This window comes from Microtus oregoni, unplaced genomic scaffold (genome assembly GCF_018167655.1).
Source record: "Microtus oregoni isolate MIOR12 unplaced genomic scaffold, Mior012 000011F_ref0000422, whole genome shotgun sequence".
Lineage (NCBI taxonomy): Eukaryota > Metazoa > Chordata > Mammalia > Rodentia > Cricetidae > Microtus > Microtus oregoni.
In genome coordinates this window covers 55218893-55237027 of record NW_024543070.1, presented here as the reverse complement: position 1 = coordinate 55237027, position 18135 = coordinate 55218893, and the positions used below count along the sequence as shown (strand labels likewise).

The 18135-nt window shown below is 44.4% G+C and overlaps 1 protein-coding gene across 4 annotated transcripts in view; it reads right to left on the bottom strand.

Annotated features, from left to right (window-relative positions):
- Positions 1–18135, bottom strand: part of LOC121453111 (E3 ubiquitin-protein ligase RNF144B) — a 132270-nt gene that overhangs the window by 19998 nt on the left and 94137 nt on the right. For all 4 annotated transcript variants that reach the window (XM_041659613.1, XM_041659614.1, XM_041659612.1 and 1 more), the window contains exon 3: positions 8490–8594. In XM_041659613.1, the coding sequence (XP_041515547.1) occupies positions 8490–8594 (105 nt within the window). The remainder of the gene's footprint in view (positions 1–8489; positions 8595–18135) is intronic.

Genomic DNA, 18135 nt, shown 5'->3' with positions numbered 1-18135 from the left:
AATAAAATTGGTCCATTCTGAAAAACATTTCCCTTCAAACTTTCTTTTACCAAATTTGGGGGGGATGAGTTTTCACCTGGTACCTTAAAGAAAAGTCCCTTAACAAACCTTGTGAGAAAAAAATAGGTCCAATTTCATGATATATGCATTTTGCTATAGTTCTGTTAAAAGTATAATTGGACTTTAGTAATATGGAAAGTTAGATTTGTTAATTTGCTATAGTACCACCCAAAAAAACTCCCCTAAAAGTCAAAGGCATCATGAATAAATTCAGAGTTGAAGAAAGAAAGTCCAGGCATCAGGCATTAGAAGATGGAGCTCATTGCTTGACTTTGTTACTGGTCGCCATAAGTGGAGGGCAAATGATCTAAGGCTACTTCCACCTTGGACTCAAGCTGACTTGGGGTAGGCCTCATCTGGGTTTGTATTCCATAATCCTATTTTTACCTTCCTCTTCTCAAATGCTGCCGAGATCACTGATTCTATGCAAAAGTCATCACCCTCAACTAAAATGATTTGCATCAGATTGATACAGACCTTCTTTGAATCCATCAAAGAAGCTCCAAATAATATTATTTTTCCAGTGATGAATAAGTCATATAATAGTTAATCCACATAATATTTATGGGAGACAAGAAAATAGGAGAGAAAGTGTTTTTAGAGACAGATTCTATGTTAATGAGAAAAAAGACAGAGAGTGGCACGGTAAAAGCTACTAACAATAGGGCTGGGTGTTTATTTTAAATTAGAAAGGCAGATTCCATCAGACCAATACTTTAAGGCCAAGAGAAACGGCATAAATCTCTAACATTTTATGTGTTGACCTAGTTTGATTTTCCCACTTACTATTTCATAAAGTCAAATATTTATTTAGAATTCGGCTTTAGCAAAGTAAGTTAACTTGTGCCCTGAAGTTTGTAGTCACCAAGAGTCACCAGTGCTCAGTCTGATCCTGGCAGAATACAGATAAGGCCCAGAGCACACTCATCTCCCTACCAGCTCTGCGCTTCGGGAGCACACCTTCTCAGTACGCTTGCTGACAGCCTACCACAGGACATCTGGGCAAGACATCTGGGCTACGTTCAAGATGTGCTCACAGAATGAAATCACTCAGAACAACACACACACTTAAGAGTCAAAATGAAGCCAGGTGGTGGTGGTGGCACATGCCTTTAATCCCAGCACTCGGGAGGAAGAGACAGGAGGATCTCTGTGAGTTTGAGGCCAGCCTGGTCTACAAGAGCTAGTTCCCGGACACGCTCCAAAGCTACAGAGAAACCCTGTCTCGAAAAGCCAAGAAAAAAAAAAGAGTCAAAATGAAGCTTCTCCCTGATTTTGCCACCTCTTATATTTTGTCATTTAAAACTCATGTCCTCTCACAGTGTAAGTTTTAGATGAGAGAGAGCTGGACCTGGTTTAAAACACACATACACATATGCATGGATGCGCGCACACACACATACACACACACACCCACACACACACAGTATCCAAAGTATTAATTCTTGGTTTCACTGTCATTTTAGAGCTAAGTTAGAGCTGTTTAAGGCTTCCATTTGTACAATTATAAAATTTAAGTAACTGTTACGATGAGTTCTGGAAGGGTCTGTAAGGCTGCAGGTGAAAGGGCTGCAGCAGGTGTTTGCAGATGCTCACGAGAGCCCAAAAACTGCCAGGCAGCCAAACTGGCAATGCCAGGAGAAGATCAATGAGATTCTACAGAGCTATTTTACATCTACCTTTATCCTCTTATTTTTAAAAAACCGGCAGAGATATTCAAAATGGTCCAAAATCACACTGTAATGCTCTTTTGAAACTTTTCATTCCCAAATAAATTTCAGACTCACAACATGTCATAAAGGTTGAATAAAAAGACTTCCCAAGTGTTACCCTCTCAACTTCTCCTAAAGAGAACCTTAGGTAAAAACTGCAGTTAAGCCAGGCAGTGGTGGCACACGCCTTTAATCCCAGCACTCGGGAGACACAGGCAGGCGGATCACTGTGAGTTCAAGGCCAGCCTGGTCTACAAGAGCTAGTTCCAGGACAGGAACCAAAAGCTACGGAGAAACCCTGTCTCGAAAAATCCAAAAAAAAAAAAAAAAAAAAAAAAAACTGCCGTTAATTATTAAAAGAATACAATTCAAATTGGTATGATACAACTAAATGATTGCCAGGACTTATTAAAATTTCACACATTCTCCCACTAATGTCCTTTTCCAGTCTGGTACGCACTCCAAGCTACAGCCCTGTATCTAGCTGCAGCGTCTCCTGGGCCTTCTGTGGCCCTTTTTAGTTTATCTTTTCCTCTCCTGCTCTCCACATGTTTGAAACATACAGGCCAGCTGTCTGCATGCTGCTCTTCAACTGTGGTTGCCCTGATGCCTTCTCGTGATCATATGTGACTTGGGGACCGTCAGGAGGCACGTGGGGACCACAGTATTAGCGATATTAGCCGGAAAGGGGGTGCAGCGGTTAACTGTTCTTGCAGAGGACCTAGTTGTGGTTCCCAGCATGCTCGTGTCAGCTCACAACCATCGATGACTCCAGTTCCAGGGTATCCAACACCCTCTTCTAACTCCCATGGATACCAGGCAGGCACGAGGTACACATACATACATGCAGACACAACACACATATATAAAATAAATCTTAAAAGAATTTTCTAAGAGGCCACGGCCTGGATCAACCACTAAAACTCCTCAGTTTAGTTATTGCTTTTCCGCATCTCCTTTAAAATTTGTGTTAATTCACTCCGACCCAAGCATAAAATATACTTTTCTTCTTCGTCTTCCCAGACATTCTTTTGAAAAATTAAAGAAAAAGAAATAACCTGAAAAGAATGTGAGAAAAGATATCAGACATTAAAAACAAAGAGCTTTGCTCTGATCTCTTGTTATCTGGTAGGAATGAACCCAGGGATGCTTACTAGCTACCCAGGTGCAATTGTGCTAAGTCTTCTCTATTCTATCCGCAGCACAGCAGAACCAGGAAGTCAGTGTTCACCTGCACATGGGAGCCCGGATAGCTACACACATGGGAGCTGGGACAGCTACACACACGGGAGCCGGGACAGCTACACACACGAGAGCCGGGACAGCTACACACACGGGAGCCGGGACAGCTACACACACGGGAGCTGGGACAGCTACACACGGGAGCCAGGACAGCTACACACAACAGCTGACTGGGTATCTCAGCTGACTGAGAAGAAGCTTTGAAAAGTGAGGCACAGCTTTGAGTTTGAACCACTGTTTGCTGGAACCATCATATGGAAGCAAGCCGCCACCCATATTAACACTAACCCACGAAAAAGAAAAAAGAAAGGGAGGAGAGAGACGAAGAGGGGAGAGTGGAGCCTGCCCATCACAAATATTGATGCCGAAAGTGATAGGTGGCCCCGGAAGAAATGTGGATCTTGCTGCAAACACTCTTTCGAAAGAGAACACTAAAATGAAGTGTTCTCATTCTAAATTAAGGACAGGCTTTAGGACGTACAGCCTATTGGTTTATAAAACCAAACCAATAGGAAAGAGAAGTCAAGGTTTTATTCAGGTTTGACCCTTTAAATCAGCTGCTTAAAGGAAAAAAAGTAAAGAAACAGGTTGAATGGTGAACTGCGACGGATGAGTGCAATTGGCCATGAAGAGATTGTTATGACCCGCCAAGCAAGGTCTGGGCATTTCCGAGGTGCCATGACTTGCAAAAATGGAAGCAGGAAAAACCACTTGTATGAAGTTAATGCAGAAACTTAGCAATATCTTCTGTCTCATCCCAACACACAGGCAGCCCCGTCCAGCAGAGCAGAAAGGAGTGCATCCACCCATAGTCTAAGTACAACACCTAGATCCTGAATGGAAAGAGCCAGAGGGCATCACAGCCGGAGGGGGCGGGGCTGAGTGGGGGCATCCTGGAACGAGGATCCAGATCACGTCACAGGTTCTTTCCTCCCATTGCAAATCTAGGAGTTAAAAGAACACACCCGTGTGTGTAACAGTGGAGGCAGATTCAACTAAACAGCTGCTTAGCTTTCCAGCACAGCTTCAAAGAATCTCAGATATTTTATTTCCCACTTACATGAGGCTTTAAATACATCTCAAAATGAAAATCTAAACACGTTCAAAAAATAAATTTCAGCTGGAAACCTCAAAAATATCTCTTCACTCTGGTTTGGCAGATCCCTTTGTCCTCTCTCACCTCCAAAATTTAGCTTTTCTCCAGCTGGCACCCATCACAATGGATGGTCATTAGAGACACAGTCAGTCCCTTTCCATCTGTACCCTGACGTCACAAGCAGGGAAAGAGGCTCACTAGCTAGGGCATCTTCATCTTTCTGCCCCCACTGCCCACCACGGGAATGGGACGGAATGTTGTTAACAGAGAGATGCCAAGGGCAGCTGTGAAGAATATCTGGTTCCTATAGCTCCAGCTGCCTCCCCCAAAGCCACCTTAAATAAACACATCGGAGGAAAAACTGTATTTTGCACATGTAAACCTCAGATTTCCTTAGCCCTTCTTCTCCTTCTCTTCCCCTGGGCCTCTGAGCACTACACTCTAAATCCTTTCCTACAGAAATTCTGAGCTCCTCTTCCTGGCAAGGACAACTGTACCCACCCTTCCTCTGGTGCATCCTGGGAGTAAAAGGCAGGCTGGCCCCAGGACTTGAAAAGAGGCCTGGTGTGTGAGAGGCTGGTGAGAGGTGGTGCATTCCTGCCTCCCCTACCAGCTGCCAGTCAGGAAAAGTCCAGTTCCGCTGGCCATGCAGTGATAGGCACTGTTCAAATGGCTTTATGTGCCTGTCACGTTAATGTCACATGGCACAGGCTCTCCCGGCAGGGGCAGGCCACTTCTCCAACACTGCAGGGAACTGCTGAGATTAAACATCACCTTTCAATACAGGGCTTTATTTAAAGTAAAGCGGACAGAAATAGCAATCTGTGTGTCCTGTGTTCATAATTCCAGGTTGGACAGGTTCCTGGGTTCCAGTACATGGGAAAACCCTGTGGTGCACTAGGCGAAAGTACCAGATGATGCAATGGAGGAAAACTTGACTTTCCCCTGGCTCCCAGAAAGGTCACCTCTAAGCCACGAGTCACTGTCGATCACCAGCTTCTGGGGCACTGAGGGGGACACCGCCACATTCTCCTGTCTCCCGCATAAGCAAACAGGGCTTGAACCGGCATTCGAATGCTTTACTAATGAGGTTATTCTTGACAGATAAACATGAAGAGGCAGAGCCACAGCTGAGCCAATTTAGAGGATTCAGGAAGACAGACAGGGAGCCCAGCCAAGTGAGCAAGCTGGACCCAGGGAGGAAAGCACACACACGAAGAGCTTAGCCGGCTGTACCCAGAACCATTTCCAGCAAGGATATTTATGTGTTACCTGCACGATTAAATCTGTTTCTCAAGTGTAAGGAGGAAAATCGTCATGGTGGAATTCAGTTAAGTGTCACACGAATGGGCCCCACTGTGATACAGTAACAACAGCAGAGACTACAGGCGTAGAGTAGCATAAGGATTATACATAATGAAGTCCGTAGGTTAGGAAGGGGGGGTGGCACAGCCCCCCAGTTCATCTGTGTGCAGCACTACTTTGAAAGGAAGAGTCCCGAATAAACAGATAAAGCTAATCAGATCTCCAATATAATCTCAGTTCAATTCAAACTTCTGAATGAGAACAAGCCCCACCGCCATTACACGGTTTTACCACGGTGACTGCAAGTCGTAGCAGGTTGGTTAAGTACTGGGGCTGGAGAGATGGCTCAGAGGTTAAGAGCACTGACTGCTCTTCCAGAGGTCCTGAGTTCAATTCCCAGCAACCACATAGTGGCTCACAACCATCTGTAATGAGATCTGGTGCCCTCTTCTGGCCAGCAAGCAGACAGACAGAACATTGTATATGTAATAAATAAATAAATAAATAAATAAATAAATCTTAAAAAAAAAAAAAAGAACTTGACTACTGTATCTGAATGCGCCTCATGAGTTGGACTCTCTGTAAAGCCAGTGAGAACAGAAATGGTCCACGGATGCCCTAGAGAGTCTTTCTGTCCATCTAATGAGAAAAAGATGTGGCAAATGTTAAATTAGCTTAGTATGGCATAGTCTTGTTCTGTTTCCCCAAATATACTTTGAAATTTTTATGAATTTTGAGAAGTATTATGGGATTGTTTGGTTTTAATATAGCCTTAAAGTAAAATTGCGTTGGGCAGAGAAACATAATACAGCTAATAGCAGCTAGGAAGGAGAGACTGTGTAGCATTGGGAAAGAATGGGCAGAATGCTACCAGGAAATGGGTATGCAAGGACAACCAGAAGACCTCTGGGAGAGGCCTGGGCTAAACTCCCCATGTGTTCAAACACACTGGCCTGGCAATCAACTTCCAAGATGTTGCATAAATAGGGTAGTGCTTCCGTGTGAAGTCCAGGATAACTGGGCCACTAGGCTCTCCGCAGTGACAGAGATTCTCTGCTCTGAGCTGTCAATCTGGTAGCCATTAGCCATGAATGGCTATGAACAATTCAAAGCAATTATCAAGCGGCACATCAGAAGAGCTAAGTTTCTTTATAGAGTTTTAATAAAACTACAACTAAATATCCACACCTGAATGGCAGTTGCCAGACTGGGTCTAGATTAATTTCATAAGCTTTGTCTTGAAACCTCACCAAACTGTTCCTTTATGTTTAATAGATTTTCCATATAGGAATTAAATACGATTTCACCCAATTTACAGACTACTCCATGTCTCATGTATTTCACTGTTTTTGTTTTGTTTTGTTCGAGTCTGGATTAATCTGTAGCTTTGGAACTCTGTAGACCAGGCTGGCCTCGAACTCACAGAGATCCATCTGTCTCTGCCTCCTGAGTGCTGGGAGTAAAGGAATGAGTCCCCACCAGCATTTCACTGTTACGATTCTCTGGCTCATTCTACGTTTATGGCCCCTCTGCCAGGTCAGATGCTCCTCCAGGATGGTGTGGGGCTGCCTTGGCCTCCACTTGGTCCCTACACGCAGGGTGGTACTTGCACCTTGTGCTCTCTGTTTAATCCCTGGACTAGGTAACACATCAGAGAAACAAGCTGGAAAGGCCAGCGCCAAGACCAATACTCTGGGATATTCGGGCCTCGCTCCTTCATAGTGAGCAGTATGGCGGGCAGCTAGTTTCTCTCCTTCAGTCTCCCCGTCCCATTACTCAAGGCAAAAGCAAGCAGTGATCTTTGCGGGCAGGATGTAAGCTTTCAATCCTTTTTACAAAACTTTGGCTTCATTATTTTCTTAAAATGAGTCAACTCTACACCATTAGGTATTCCTTTATGCATCCTTTAAAGGCACTTCTAAAAAAAAAATTAATCCCTTATACCAGTGTTCATAAACTGCACACGGGACAGACTAAGTCAGGGTAGGAGCAGCTGTAGCATGTCTCCCTGCTTTTCTAATAAAGCAAAGGATATGTTTTAAAATAAGTGTATTCAGAAAGACGTATATGTACATGTACACACAGATATCTAACTCTATACATATTTGTGTCTACCCACACACCATGAGCCCCTAATGTTCAAGTCCTTTGCTGCACATTTGTTCTGCCTGCTTTCTTCCCCCTAATGCTACGGAGGTCACGGGAACTGGATGAGAATTCTAGCTTTTTCTAGACAGGTTTCTTGAGGCAAGTCACTGACCGTCTCTGGACTTCAGTTTCTACATCTAAAGAAAACACCCGACTTCACGAGGTTTGAGGGAAGGATTAGTTAGTACACAGATCAAAGAAGGAACAGGAAGAATGCCTGGTGCTAAGCGGGTTCTCTGTGCTTATCTAATGGACAGTCTATTTCATGAGTTTCTGGGGGGCGGTACTTTTGGAGGGTTACACATTCTCTTAGACAAGAGTTCATTATATTCAGGTGAACAGAGCCTGAAGGTCCAGAGGCAAATTTCAGGCCAGTCAATTGGGGAGGGGCTGTCAACCAAACAAAAGGATGGGATGAAGTGCAATCTGGAGAGATAGGAACACTTGCTCCAGGGAACGGCCTATCTGATGCTAGGGAAAGGCCTCTCTCCCTGCTCTTGGAAATGTTTCAACCTCCAGCTACCTCTGCAGAAGGCCACAAACAAACTAGTGTAGACCTGTCATCATGACGTACCGCATAACTCCCTCACTTGCGGTCTATCTGCCTTCGACGTTTTGGGGCTCATGAGACCATCCGTTCGGCATCCTCCTAAGCCTCACTCCTGCTGAGTTTGGTTTCTAGCCTCTCTGCCCGTTTGAAGAGGGGCTACAGCACGTGAGATGGCATACATAAACAGAACTGAGATAAACGGCACACTCCTCTCAGCTTGTATAAAGATTCCAGCACCGTGGGGCAATAAAACACTCCTTGAAAGTGTTAACCTCTGTATTTTGTCACTAGCTCCCTAGTAGGCAATACTTAAGAGTCAAGATCCTAAGAAATAAGTCAGCAGGGAAGACGGGAAGGCCACGGCAGGCATTCATACCTCAGTTTCCTGCAAGGTCCCGTGGTTTAGGCACACCATGTCAGGACAAGTGATGGGAGACCCGCATCCTTCTCGGATTGACAGCATCATATACTGTTTCAGACACTATAAGAAGAGAAAAAAAAAGCAGATATTTTAAACATCACATCCACTACAGTAGTGCAAAGGTTACATAAGAGGGCATGCACAGCCTCTTCCTAAATTGGTTGTCCTGGGATTCCTGTACTCAGGAAACGTAAGTTATCACAAGTGTGGGTACTAAAGAGCCATGACTTTGGAAAGAATGCAGAGCCAGGCAGTTAATTACAGATGACTTCATTTTAAGAGTTTCCTTGGGTCAGATTCCCGTGTGCTCGCTCAGTCTGTCCACCACAGACAGGGACGGAAGAACCGCTTTGCGCTCACAGCAGACACCCCCCCCCCCCATCTTCTTTTCAAACTGGATTTGATTTCCCAATTCTCATTGGCTTGCATGCTTTCTCATTCTCGGATGTATCTGTTTATTTTCTATGTCTAAGTGTTTTTCCTGCATTGCACCATGCGTGTCACAGAGGTCAGAAGGGGGCACCAGATCCTCTGGAGCTGGAGGTATGAATGGTTATGGACCACTGTGTGGGTGCTCACACCTGACCCCAGTCCTCTGCAAGCACAAGCACTCTTAACCACCATCCCCATCTCTCTAGCACCCCCAGTTCTGTTTTTAATCTAGTGGACCTCTCTTGTAAGTTTGCCTGAAAGTAGAATGACCTTGCTCTTGGGTCCTGGAACTAAGCTACCCAAACAGAATCAAAATCCTAGTAAGAACTGAGTTGTGTAGGAACAAGTCAGGTGGCTTCCTTCTGGCTGGGGATCTCAAAGACAATTTGGGAGATTAGGCCATTCCAAAGACAGAAGCCTTGGTGGATGCCATGCTGAGAAGGATTTTGATGTGCTTTGTATTGTTGCTGCGTTTTGTTTTGTTTTTGACGTAGGGTTTCACTATGCAGCCCAGGCTGACCTAGAACTTTCAATCTGCCTGCCTCGGCCTTTCAAACTGGGTGACCACCAGGTCTTCCTTGAGGAGCTTTGGACAGGAAAATAAAAGAAACACTGGGCAACCTGGGGAAGGGGAGCTTCTCCCAAAAGGAATGGTTATGAATAAGAACGCCACCCACAAACTTGATACTTCTTGATTGTTACACCCGAACCTTGGGCAGTGGGCGCAAGGAGCGTGGGAGAGGGACTGGCCATACCATGTAGACCTCCAATGACTTCCTCATCCTAACTCAACTCCACATGCGCATAGGGCAAAAAAAGGCAGGTGTTGACCAAATCCAGCTTGAAAATGTTCAGAACCAAGTGTTAGGTTGGGGCGTGCATCGTGTAGTTAGGTCTGCAGGGGCCACACACAGACTTCTTCCTTGTCATTATTTTCTTAACAATGACTCTTATAACCCAGAGGTGATTTAAGTCACATTATAAGCTATGTGTAGATTATACACCAATGGTATGCAAGTCATTTTATATCTAAGACATTTGCATGCTTGCATGCTCGCAGGTTTGAGTATCTTAGGAGGAATATTGGAGCCACTTCCTAGCAGACACCAATGCACTACTATAATTCCAAAATTATAAATCCAAAACCTGACTATTCAATTTCTGCTAATTAAATCTTATAATTAGAATTGTGAGCCTTCGTCTATTTTCATGACCATTAAAAAAAAAAAAACCCAAGTTCAAATGTTTGAGGGGTATACTCAAACACAATCTAGTAATGAAGCAATGACTTAAAAATGATCATTTATAACTGAGTTTAGATTTTTAAAAATTTATACACTTATTTATCAATCCTTTACATTAAAAGCAGTGCCCACTGGGAATGGTGGCGCACATCTTCAGTCCCAGTGCTCAGGAGACAGAGGCAGGCGGATCTCTACGAGTTCAAGGCCAGCCTGGTCTATAAAGTGAATTCTGGGACAGTCAGGCCTCTGCTGTACAGAGAAACCCTGATTCACAAAAACAAAACAAACAGAAAAGCAGTGCCATGCACTATTGCTAAACCAATAAACGAAAGTCTGTGGTCAGACGTTTAGCACGGAATTGTGAAATCTGTGACTTTTCCTGACCTCTTAAAATGAATTTTCTTCATATGAAGATGAAACCCAAGCATCGCTATTATATTTCATTTAAAAGCGTGTATTTTTCTAATTGAAGTGACTGACGAATCAAGAAGCGTGGGTAACAATGCCAGACAGATTTGCCCCTTTGGGGACTTAGCAGTCCCTTTCTGCATCAAGTCAATTTCTCCCACCACAGCAAGACCCAGAAACCAGCTTAAATATGCATCATGGCCTAATCAAATAAACTTTACAAAATCATGAAAACGATGTTCAGATGGCAGTTAGAAGGCATGAGAACATGTATACAACAGAGAATAGGTATCGGGGAGCAAACATCCACTCCAATCACTCCTAGCCTATGCGTGGCCTCATTGTAGATACTAAATATTAACTTTTACTTTCTTGTTCGAAAAATGGGTGACAACAGCTCCTAGCTCTGAGATGTGCGGTGGCAAACACGGTTTGGTCCCAGGAGCTGTGGCCTGTGGGAGAAAGCGGCATCAAGACAATATAGGGATAATCCCCTACAGGCAAAACTCTAGAGGAACTGCCCAAGCTGGCCACTGGCTCACATAAAGGGTGTTATCCCAAGGACCCTGCCTGCTGCCTACCATGCTGATTCTAGAGACTTCCCTGTCTCTAGCCACATATGGTTCCAGTATTACTGCCTTCACCCTCTCCTGCCAGCTGCCACTCACAGAAACTGAGGTAATCAGGTTCTAAACATATATGTTGTCCAGACTCAAGGGGAAAGTACATGAGCAAAACAAAGTATTACTGTAACGAACTTCAGAGCATAGCAGCTGAGGTGTACACCCACTGACAGAGGCAAATGACGCTACCTAGGACCCGGATGCCTGTCCTCATCATTTTTAAATTAGGAAAGATAATGTCTGTTTAGTTATAGGGTTTCGTGCATACATACACACACACCTAAAATGAGGTCTTTGTAAGTTTCTGAATTGTTTAATCTTAGACCGCTCCACCCTTTGGAGTTCTGACATCTCCTTTCCAGGCTCTCTGCAAAAAAAAACCAGTTAAACCACCCGGGGCAGAGAAGCTGCCCAGACAGAAAAGCTGTGTGAGCCAGAACATTCTATCAGCCCACAGACAAGCTTCTCCTCAAGACTCTTTGAAGGGTACAGAAAAGGCTTAATGCTATACAGTGACTAGAGAGATATCACATGAGTCTTTATGGGCAAGAATAATTATTCAAACTTATATTGCAAATTAGTACAGTTGAAATATCAAGGTTCCCCATTGGCTTATTAGCAGATGTTCCATTTGCTAGTGCAAGGTCCGTAAGTGTTTTGTAAACCATAATACACCCACTAATGAATTAAGATGCTTTCCACACAAGTACTCCCATGTCTACAAAAAATATGGTGTCTGTGACTTTTTTTTTATTTTTTTTTTGGATTTTTTTCAAGACAGGGTTTCTCCGTAGCTTTTGGTTCCTGTCCTGGAACTAGCTCTTATAGACCAGGCTGGCCTCAAACTCACAGAGATCCGCCTACCTCTGCCTCCCGAGTGCTGGGATTAAAGGCGTGAGCCACCACCGCCTGGCATGGTGTCTGTGATTTTAGGAGCTAAGTTGGAACTGTGTACGACCCATGGGCATTGAGTGTGCACACCTTTCTTTTATTCTACGAGACACGAGTTTGAGATGCAGGTGCCTTAGCGTCGGCTGTTAAGCAGCCGGGAGCTCAGACCCACAACACAGCCATCAGTGTGGGTGTGCACCCATCCAGTGTGAGCATGCACTTCACCCAAAAGCAGAGGAAGAACGGCTAGTCCCAGCCACGGCTCCTTACTACGTGTTTCAAGTGCCTCGTGTTCACGTTCTCCATTAGCTCTCACTGAAAACTGCCATCTCAGACCCTCTCTCCATCACCCCAGCCAGCTAAAGAAGCACAAAAGCAAAACCATTTTACAAGAACCAAACAAGCCAAACATGGGTAAACAATTACGATTCTGGAGAAAAAAAAAAATCTGGTCCCTAGCTTAAACACAGAGATGCACAAAACTACCACTGTTTGTTATGCTTAGCAATTGCACGCCTTTAAACCTGAGCGGGGTACAGATCTCACCGTTTTCTGGATGGCTGACAAAGTCTAAGGGGATGTTTCGAAAACATTTCAAAAGCCCAGATGACGAATGAAGGGAAGAATTGGTCCTTTTGTGTAGCTAGCTACCTTTCACTTAAATGGCTTGATGGAGCGTAGACAAATGCTTTGAGACCGTAAGGGTCATAAATTACCAGACTCTCTCCCAGCCTACAAGGATTCCCATGAGATGTAGCCAAGCATTCAACACCGAACACATGGTGATCCAGGTGATTCGGATTGTTCCTCCCCACTCAGCCCATGACTGACGTCCACGGAACTTTTCAAGGAAGGGTTTTTTTTCAAGGTTTTGTTCACACTATGTCAAAGGACATGGAGTTCTTCATAAAGTGTTCCCATCTGCCATACAGACACGATGAAAAGCTTGCAATGCACCCATCTAGTAACAAACTATGGGCATACACAATACAGTTATAGATAGGTAGACGACAGTTAGCAAGATGGAGGACAGATAATTGATAGATGATACATAGATAATTGAGAGATGATAGAGCACTGATACATGATTAATGGATTATAAATGATAGGTAGATGATGATGATGATAGATAGATAGATAGATAGATGATAGATAGATAGATAGATAGATAGATAGATAGAGATAGGTGATAGATAATAGATGGATGGTAGGTAGAGAGTGGATAGGTAGATGATTGATAGATTTCTGGTTTTGTGTGTTCTTTATTATACTACTTGTTTCGCCCAGAGCATCCATCTATAGTTTGTCAGAAAGGCCTTCCTTGCCAGCTAAAAGCAGTTTCCTACTCTCTGGGTCTCTTTACATGGTGTACTTACTTCCTCATCTACCTGCCCTGCTAGAACTTTATCTTGTTTTCTGAAGAGTCCTAGAAAACCAGAATGTCATTACAATACACGTCACTCAAACACTTACATATCCACTGACCTCTGAATTCTCTTCCCATGAGAGCATCGCCCTGCTTTTTTTGTTTGTTTCTATTGTTTTTCAAGACAGGGTTTCTCTGTGTAAGCAGCCCTGGCTGTCCTGGAACTTGCTTTGTAGACCAGGCTGGCCTCAAACTCACAGAAATCCGTCTTCCTCTGCCTTCCGAGCGCTGGAATTAAAGGTGTGCGCCACTGTGCCCAGCTGGCCCTGCTTTGATTATTGTAGCTCTGTACTGAGTTCTGTAATCAAGAGGTGAGTTCTCTGGCTTTTTTCAAGATGATTTGGACTGTTTTAGATTTTTCATTTGTAACACGTGGCCACATGACCAGTAACGAGTGCTCCAATCAAGTGTCTTTCCATTTATTTAGCCTCTCTTACCAATAATGTGTATTTTTTCAGAGTATGCACTTTTAGATATTTTCATTAAATCTATTTCTCAGTCTTTTAATCCTTTTAAGCTGATTATAAATGAAATTGTTCTTCACAACCCCATTGTGTGATCCCTTGATAAAACAGAGAAATACTGTTGACTTTTGTACACTGGTCTTGTCTTCCGCCACCTCGTTAAACTGGTTCCTGAGATTTTAAACCTGGAGAGATTGCGATGGGCAGCCATGTCTGAGAAGGCGTTCCACCCCATCCCCCGACCCCAGTGTTACTCTGGGAGACACAGTTATGTCTTTCATTGCTGCTGCATCGCTTCATAAGGTGACTGCAATGAATCTCAGAGAGAGGCAGAGAGATTGAGTCCTCTCCATCAACGTCCACAACAAAATAGGATGCATCTAGTTCCAGGCAAAGGAGTGAAGGAAACCTAATGGGGAAAATGCATAACAACCTTTAAATAGCTTTCATTTAGAGAAACTTTAAATGCTTTAGAAGGGTTCTGCTGCTCTTTCTGGAAAAGGCACAAAGGTCCGTCCTGTAAATCTGAGAACAGTCATTCAATACAGGAGATTAAATCTGGGCGCCAATCAAAAGTGCCTCCAGTCCCACCAACAGAGAGCAATCAGCAACTTCTATCTTTATCTCAAGTGATCAAACACCTAAATTAAGGCATTTGGTGACAGGAATAACTGTGAGGAGAAATTTGATGAAAAAGCTGTGATCTGGTTCAGTCCTCACAGCAGAGCAGAGAGATCTGGAAACTGGATGAACATTCCCCGAGAGGAGTGAACAAGGGCTCGTGGCAGAGACATCTGCTTCCAACAGGAGGAACTCAAGAACTCTCTCAGGGACCTCGAAGACTTTTTCATTTTACCCTATCTGGGCTTCCTTTCTTACCAAATCTGACTGTTGTCCAAGAGACCCATCTGGCCCAGTCGCTCCCTATGACACAGTACCCTCAGAAAAGCCACCATGACTCAAGAAGAAATAAAATAAAAAGGCCTGCCAAGTTTACAACCTTTCATTCCTCCAAAGAACCATCACCCTCCGAACCTCAGCCCTCAGCTGAGACCTGGCTATGAGATAAGCATGCCCCGATTTACGTGGCCACTGAGCTAATCAGTCTCCATCCCCTCCCCCCTCCCGTGAGAGTTCTGACTTGAACTTGCACACAGCACCGCTCAGCCTCTCAGATGTGAATCCAGTCTCAGTTGTCAGAAGGGGAACGAAACTCAAACTGATAAAGGGTCAGAAAACCTCCGATCATGAGGTAGGGTTTTGGTGATGCAACCATCCAACCTCATATATGAAAACACAGTGAGCACGACCTTCTACTGGAGAATTTAGCATGGGAGTTCGGATCACGCAGCAAACAAAGACCAGTGAGTAAATGGAAGGAGCTGTTCAATGAGGCAGGAGGCTGCCGTGGTCTGAAGGAGCGTGGCCCCTTCAGAACTCACATCGAATTGAATGGCCAGCGTCACAGTAAAGCAAGGACCAATCTTGGAGACTCAACTAAGTCTCGTGGCTCCACCCAGCAGCATTCAGGGTTGAGTGACTCCCGAGGGGGCTCTGGGGCCCTGTTCCCTTCCGCTTTTGTTTGTTGTTCCCCTGACCAGGAGGTGAGAATGGCTTCCTCTGCCGAGCACCTCTGCCACGTGTGCTGACGGAACCACAGGCCAACCGCAGGCAGAAAGCACCCGAACCAGCTGCAGCCTAGGCAGCCCTTCTCCAGCATACGTTTGACAAGCATACTAGACATTCGGAGAAACCTGACCACTCTTTCACAGAAACTCCGGAAACTGATCTTAGCCCATTTCACGTGAACCACATGAGTAATTCAGCCTCAGTTCTCATGACTAATAATTACAGATTTTGAGGTTTAAACCAACATCTAAGTGGGACTCTGTTCTTTCTATGTCTTCCTACTGTATTTCCTGATTTCATGGTTGTTAGAACAAAAGGATGAGAAAATACTAGACTCTCTGTAACTTGAAACCAGCTCTTGGGGGCTGGAGAGACGGCTAAACGGCTAAACGGTGAAGAGCACTGGCCGCTCTCCAGAGGACCCACGTTCAGGCCCCAGCACCCACACTGGATGGTTCAAAGCTGCCTGCACTCCAGCGCCTGCAGATGAGATAGCCTCTTCTTGTCTCGGCAAGCATCCGTATACATGTCACAAACATGCGCACAGAAAAAATAAGTTAGGAAAAACTTTAAGAAAACTGTTTTGCTTTTCTCTCTGATGATTACCAAGTGCCACCAAGCTAGCCCAGTAAGTATGCCACGTGCCACTGAGACTGATGGCCCACACGATGGAAGGAAGGAGCTGACTCACCAAGTTGTCCTCTGACTTCTGCCATGGGCCACTCCCCACAAAATAAATAAATAGAAACATAATAATGAAATAATACTACCAGTATAATAGAACACAAGACTACTAAAGATTAGACAAGGACCCTATAAAACAGCCTGCCACTAACATAGCAGCCAGGAAAAGCAGGCCCTGCAGTCACAAAGTACTTTTTCCAGCTGTGGTAACGGCCTCTGATCTCTGCAAGCATCTATAGGCCGCACATAGCAAACAGGAGTTACCTGGAAACAACTATTCCTGGGCGCACCAGCAAGCAATGCTCTGCTCCTAAACTCCACGTGTGGAGGGAGCGGGGAGGTCTAAGGCCTTCTGCTCTGAGTGTTCTCAACATCAGCAGCTACCGTGCCCAGTGGCCGGGAGCTCTTCAGACAAGCAAACCAGACCGCTTCGCCCACAGACTTGCTGTACTCAAGGAGCTTGCCTGAAGTCACACTGTGGACAGTTCAATCCCACGGCCATCATTGTGCTGAGATTACATGTTCACTCTCTGTTCTCTAGAGTGAGTTACTCTCTGCTTCTGTTTTCCACCAAGTTGGCCTATACAGAAGAACAGGCTGTCTGGTTTGCATTATATGGGCCAGTCTTCGAAATCAAGAACTACAATGTAACTCTAGAAAGCTGGTTATGGATAAACCCATATTATTGTGTGCTTTTACAGAACTACTTCTTGTTTCATCCAAACGACATTACAATCCAGGAATCAAGACTATGAATCTAGGGGGTTGGAGAGAAATCTCAGAGGTTAACAGCATTGGCGGCTCTTGCAGATGACCTGGGTTCAAATTCCCAGCACCCACACAATACCTCTCAGCTGCCTATAACTCTTTCTCTGGCCTCCGCAGGGACCAGGCATAATTGGCAAACAGACATACATGCAAGACAAAGCATTCATATAATAAAATTTTTAAAAGGTACAAAAAAAAAAAAAGACTATGGATCTAAAGCAAGTTACCTAACTGCATTGGTTTCCTTAGGAGAGTGCTGGGTGGAAATGAAAAAATAAACAAAACAAAAATAGCAACCTTGCCCAGCACAGACACACAGCAGATACCGAACATCTTTGCTCTTTGTCTTTCCCTGATTCCACTTTACAGATGAATAATCTGAAGGTCAGAGAGACCGAGCCAACACCGTAAATTCACGTGGTAAGTAAGCCACAGGCTTTCCAGAAGGTCAAACCCAAAAGACCTGACCTGGACTCTGGAAGTGACTTAGTGCCTTCGGTTAACACACAGCTATTTCTTCCCATGGAAACGGGTGCTGATTTTGTCTTACCTGATTCGAAAGGGAATGGTGGCCTATCTGGAACCCACTATGGGGGTATACATGTGGATGAAATGCCAAAAAAAAAAATCTCGATTTGTAGCTTTCTAGTTCACCCACTTTCGTTTTCGGCTTCAATTTACCTAACATCCTTTCTCTTTTGGTCACATCTTAGCACTGCGTCTGACAACGCATGACAACAAAGCACCTTCTGCTGCTGCAGAAGCGCTATAACCACATTGTGCTTTCTTTCTTACATACACCCTTCGCAGCATTGTTTTAGATTATAGCCCAATTTTAAAAGCATGATAATACTGTATGAAGTCAGACAAGACTACACCGGCACAGGGACACTGGAGGTGTTTTTAAGGGTAGACTCAAGAGCTAAGTTTCTTTTCTTGCAACTGACTTCCTCTTGCGGAGGCCGTGTTGACGAGACAGATGTGCTCTTCTTACATATGGACTGGAGAGGGTGGAAAGGTTGAAAAAAACCC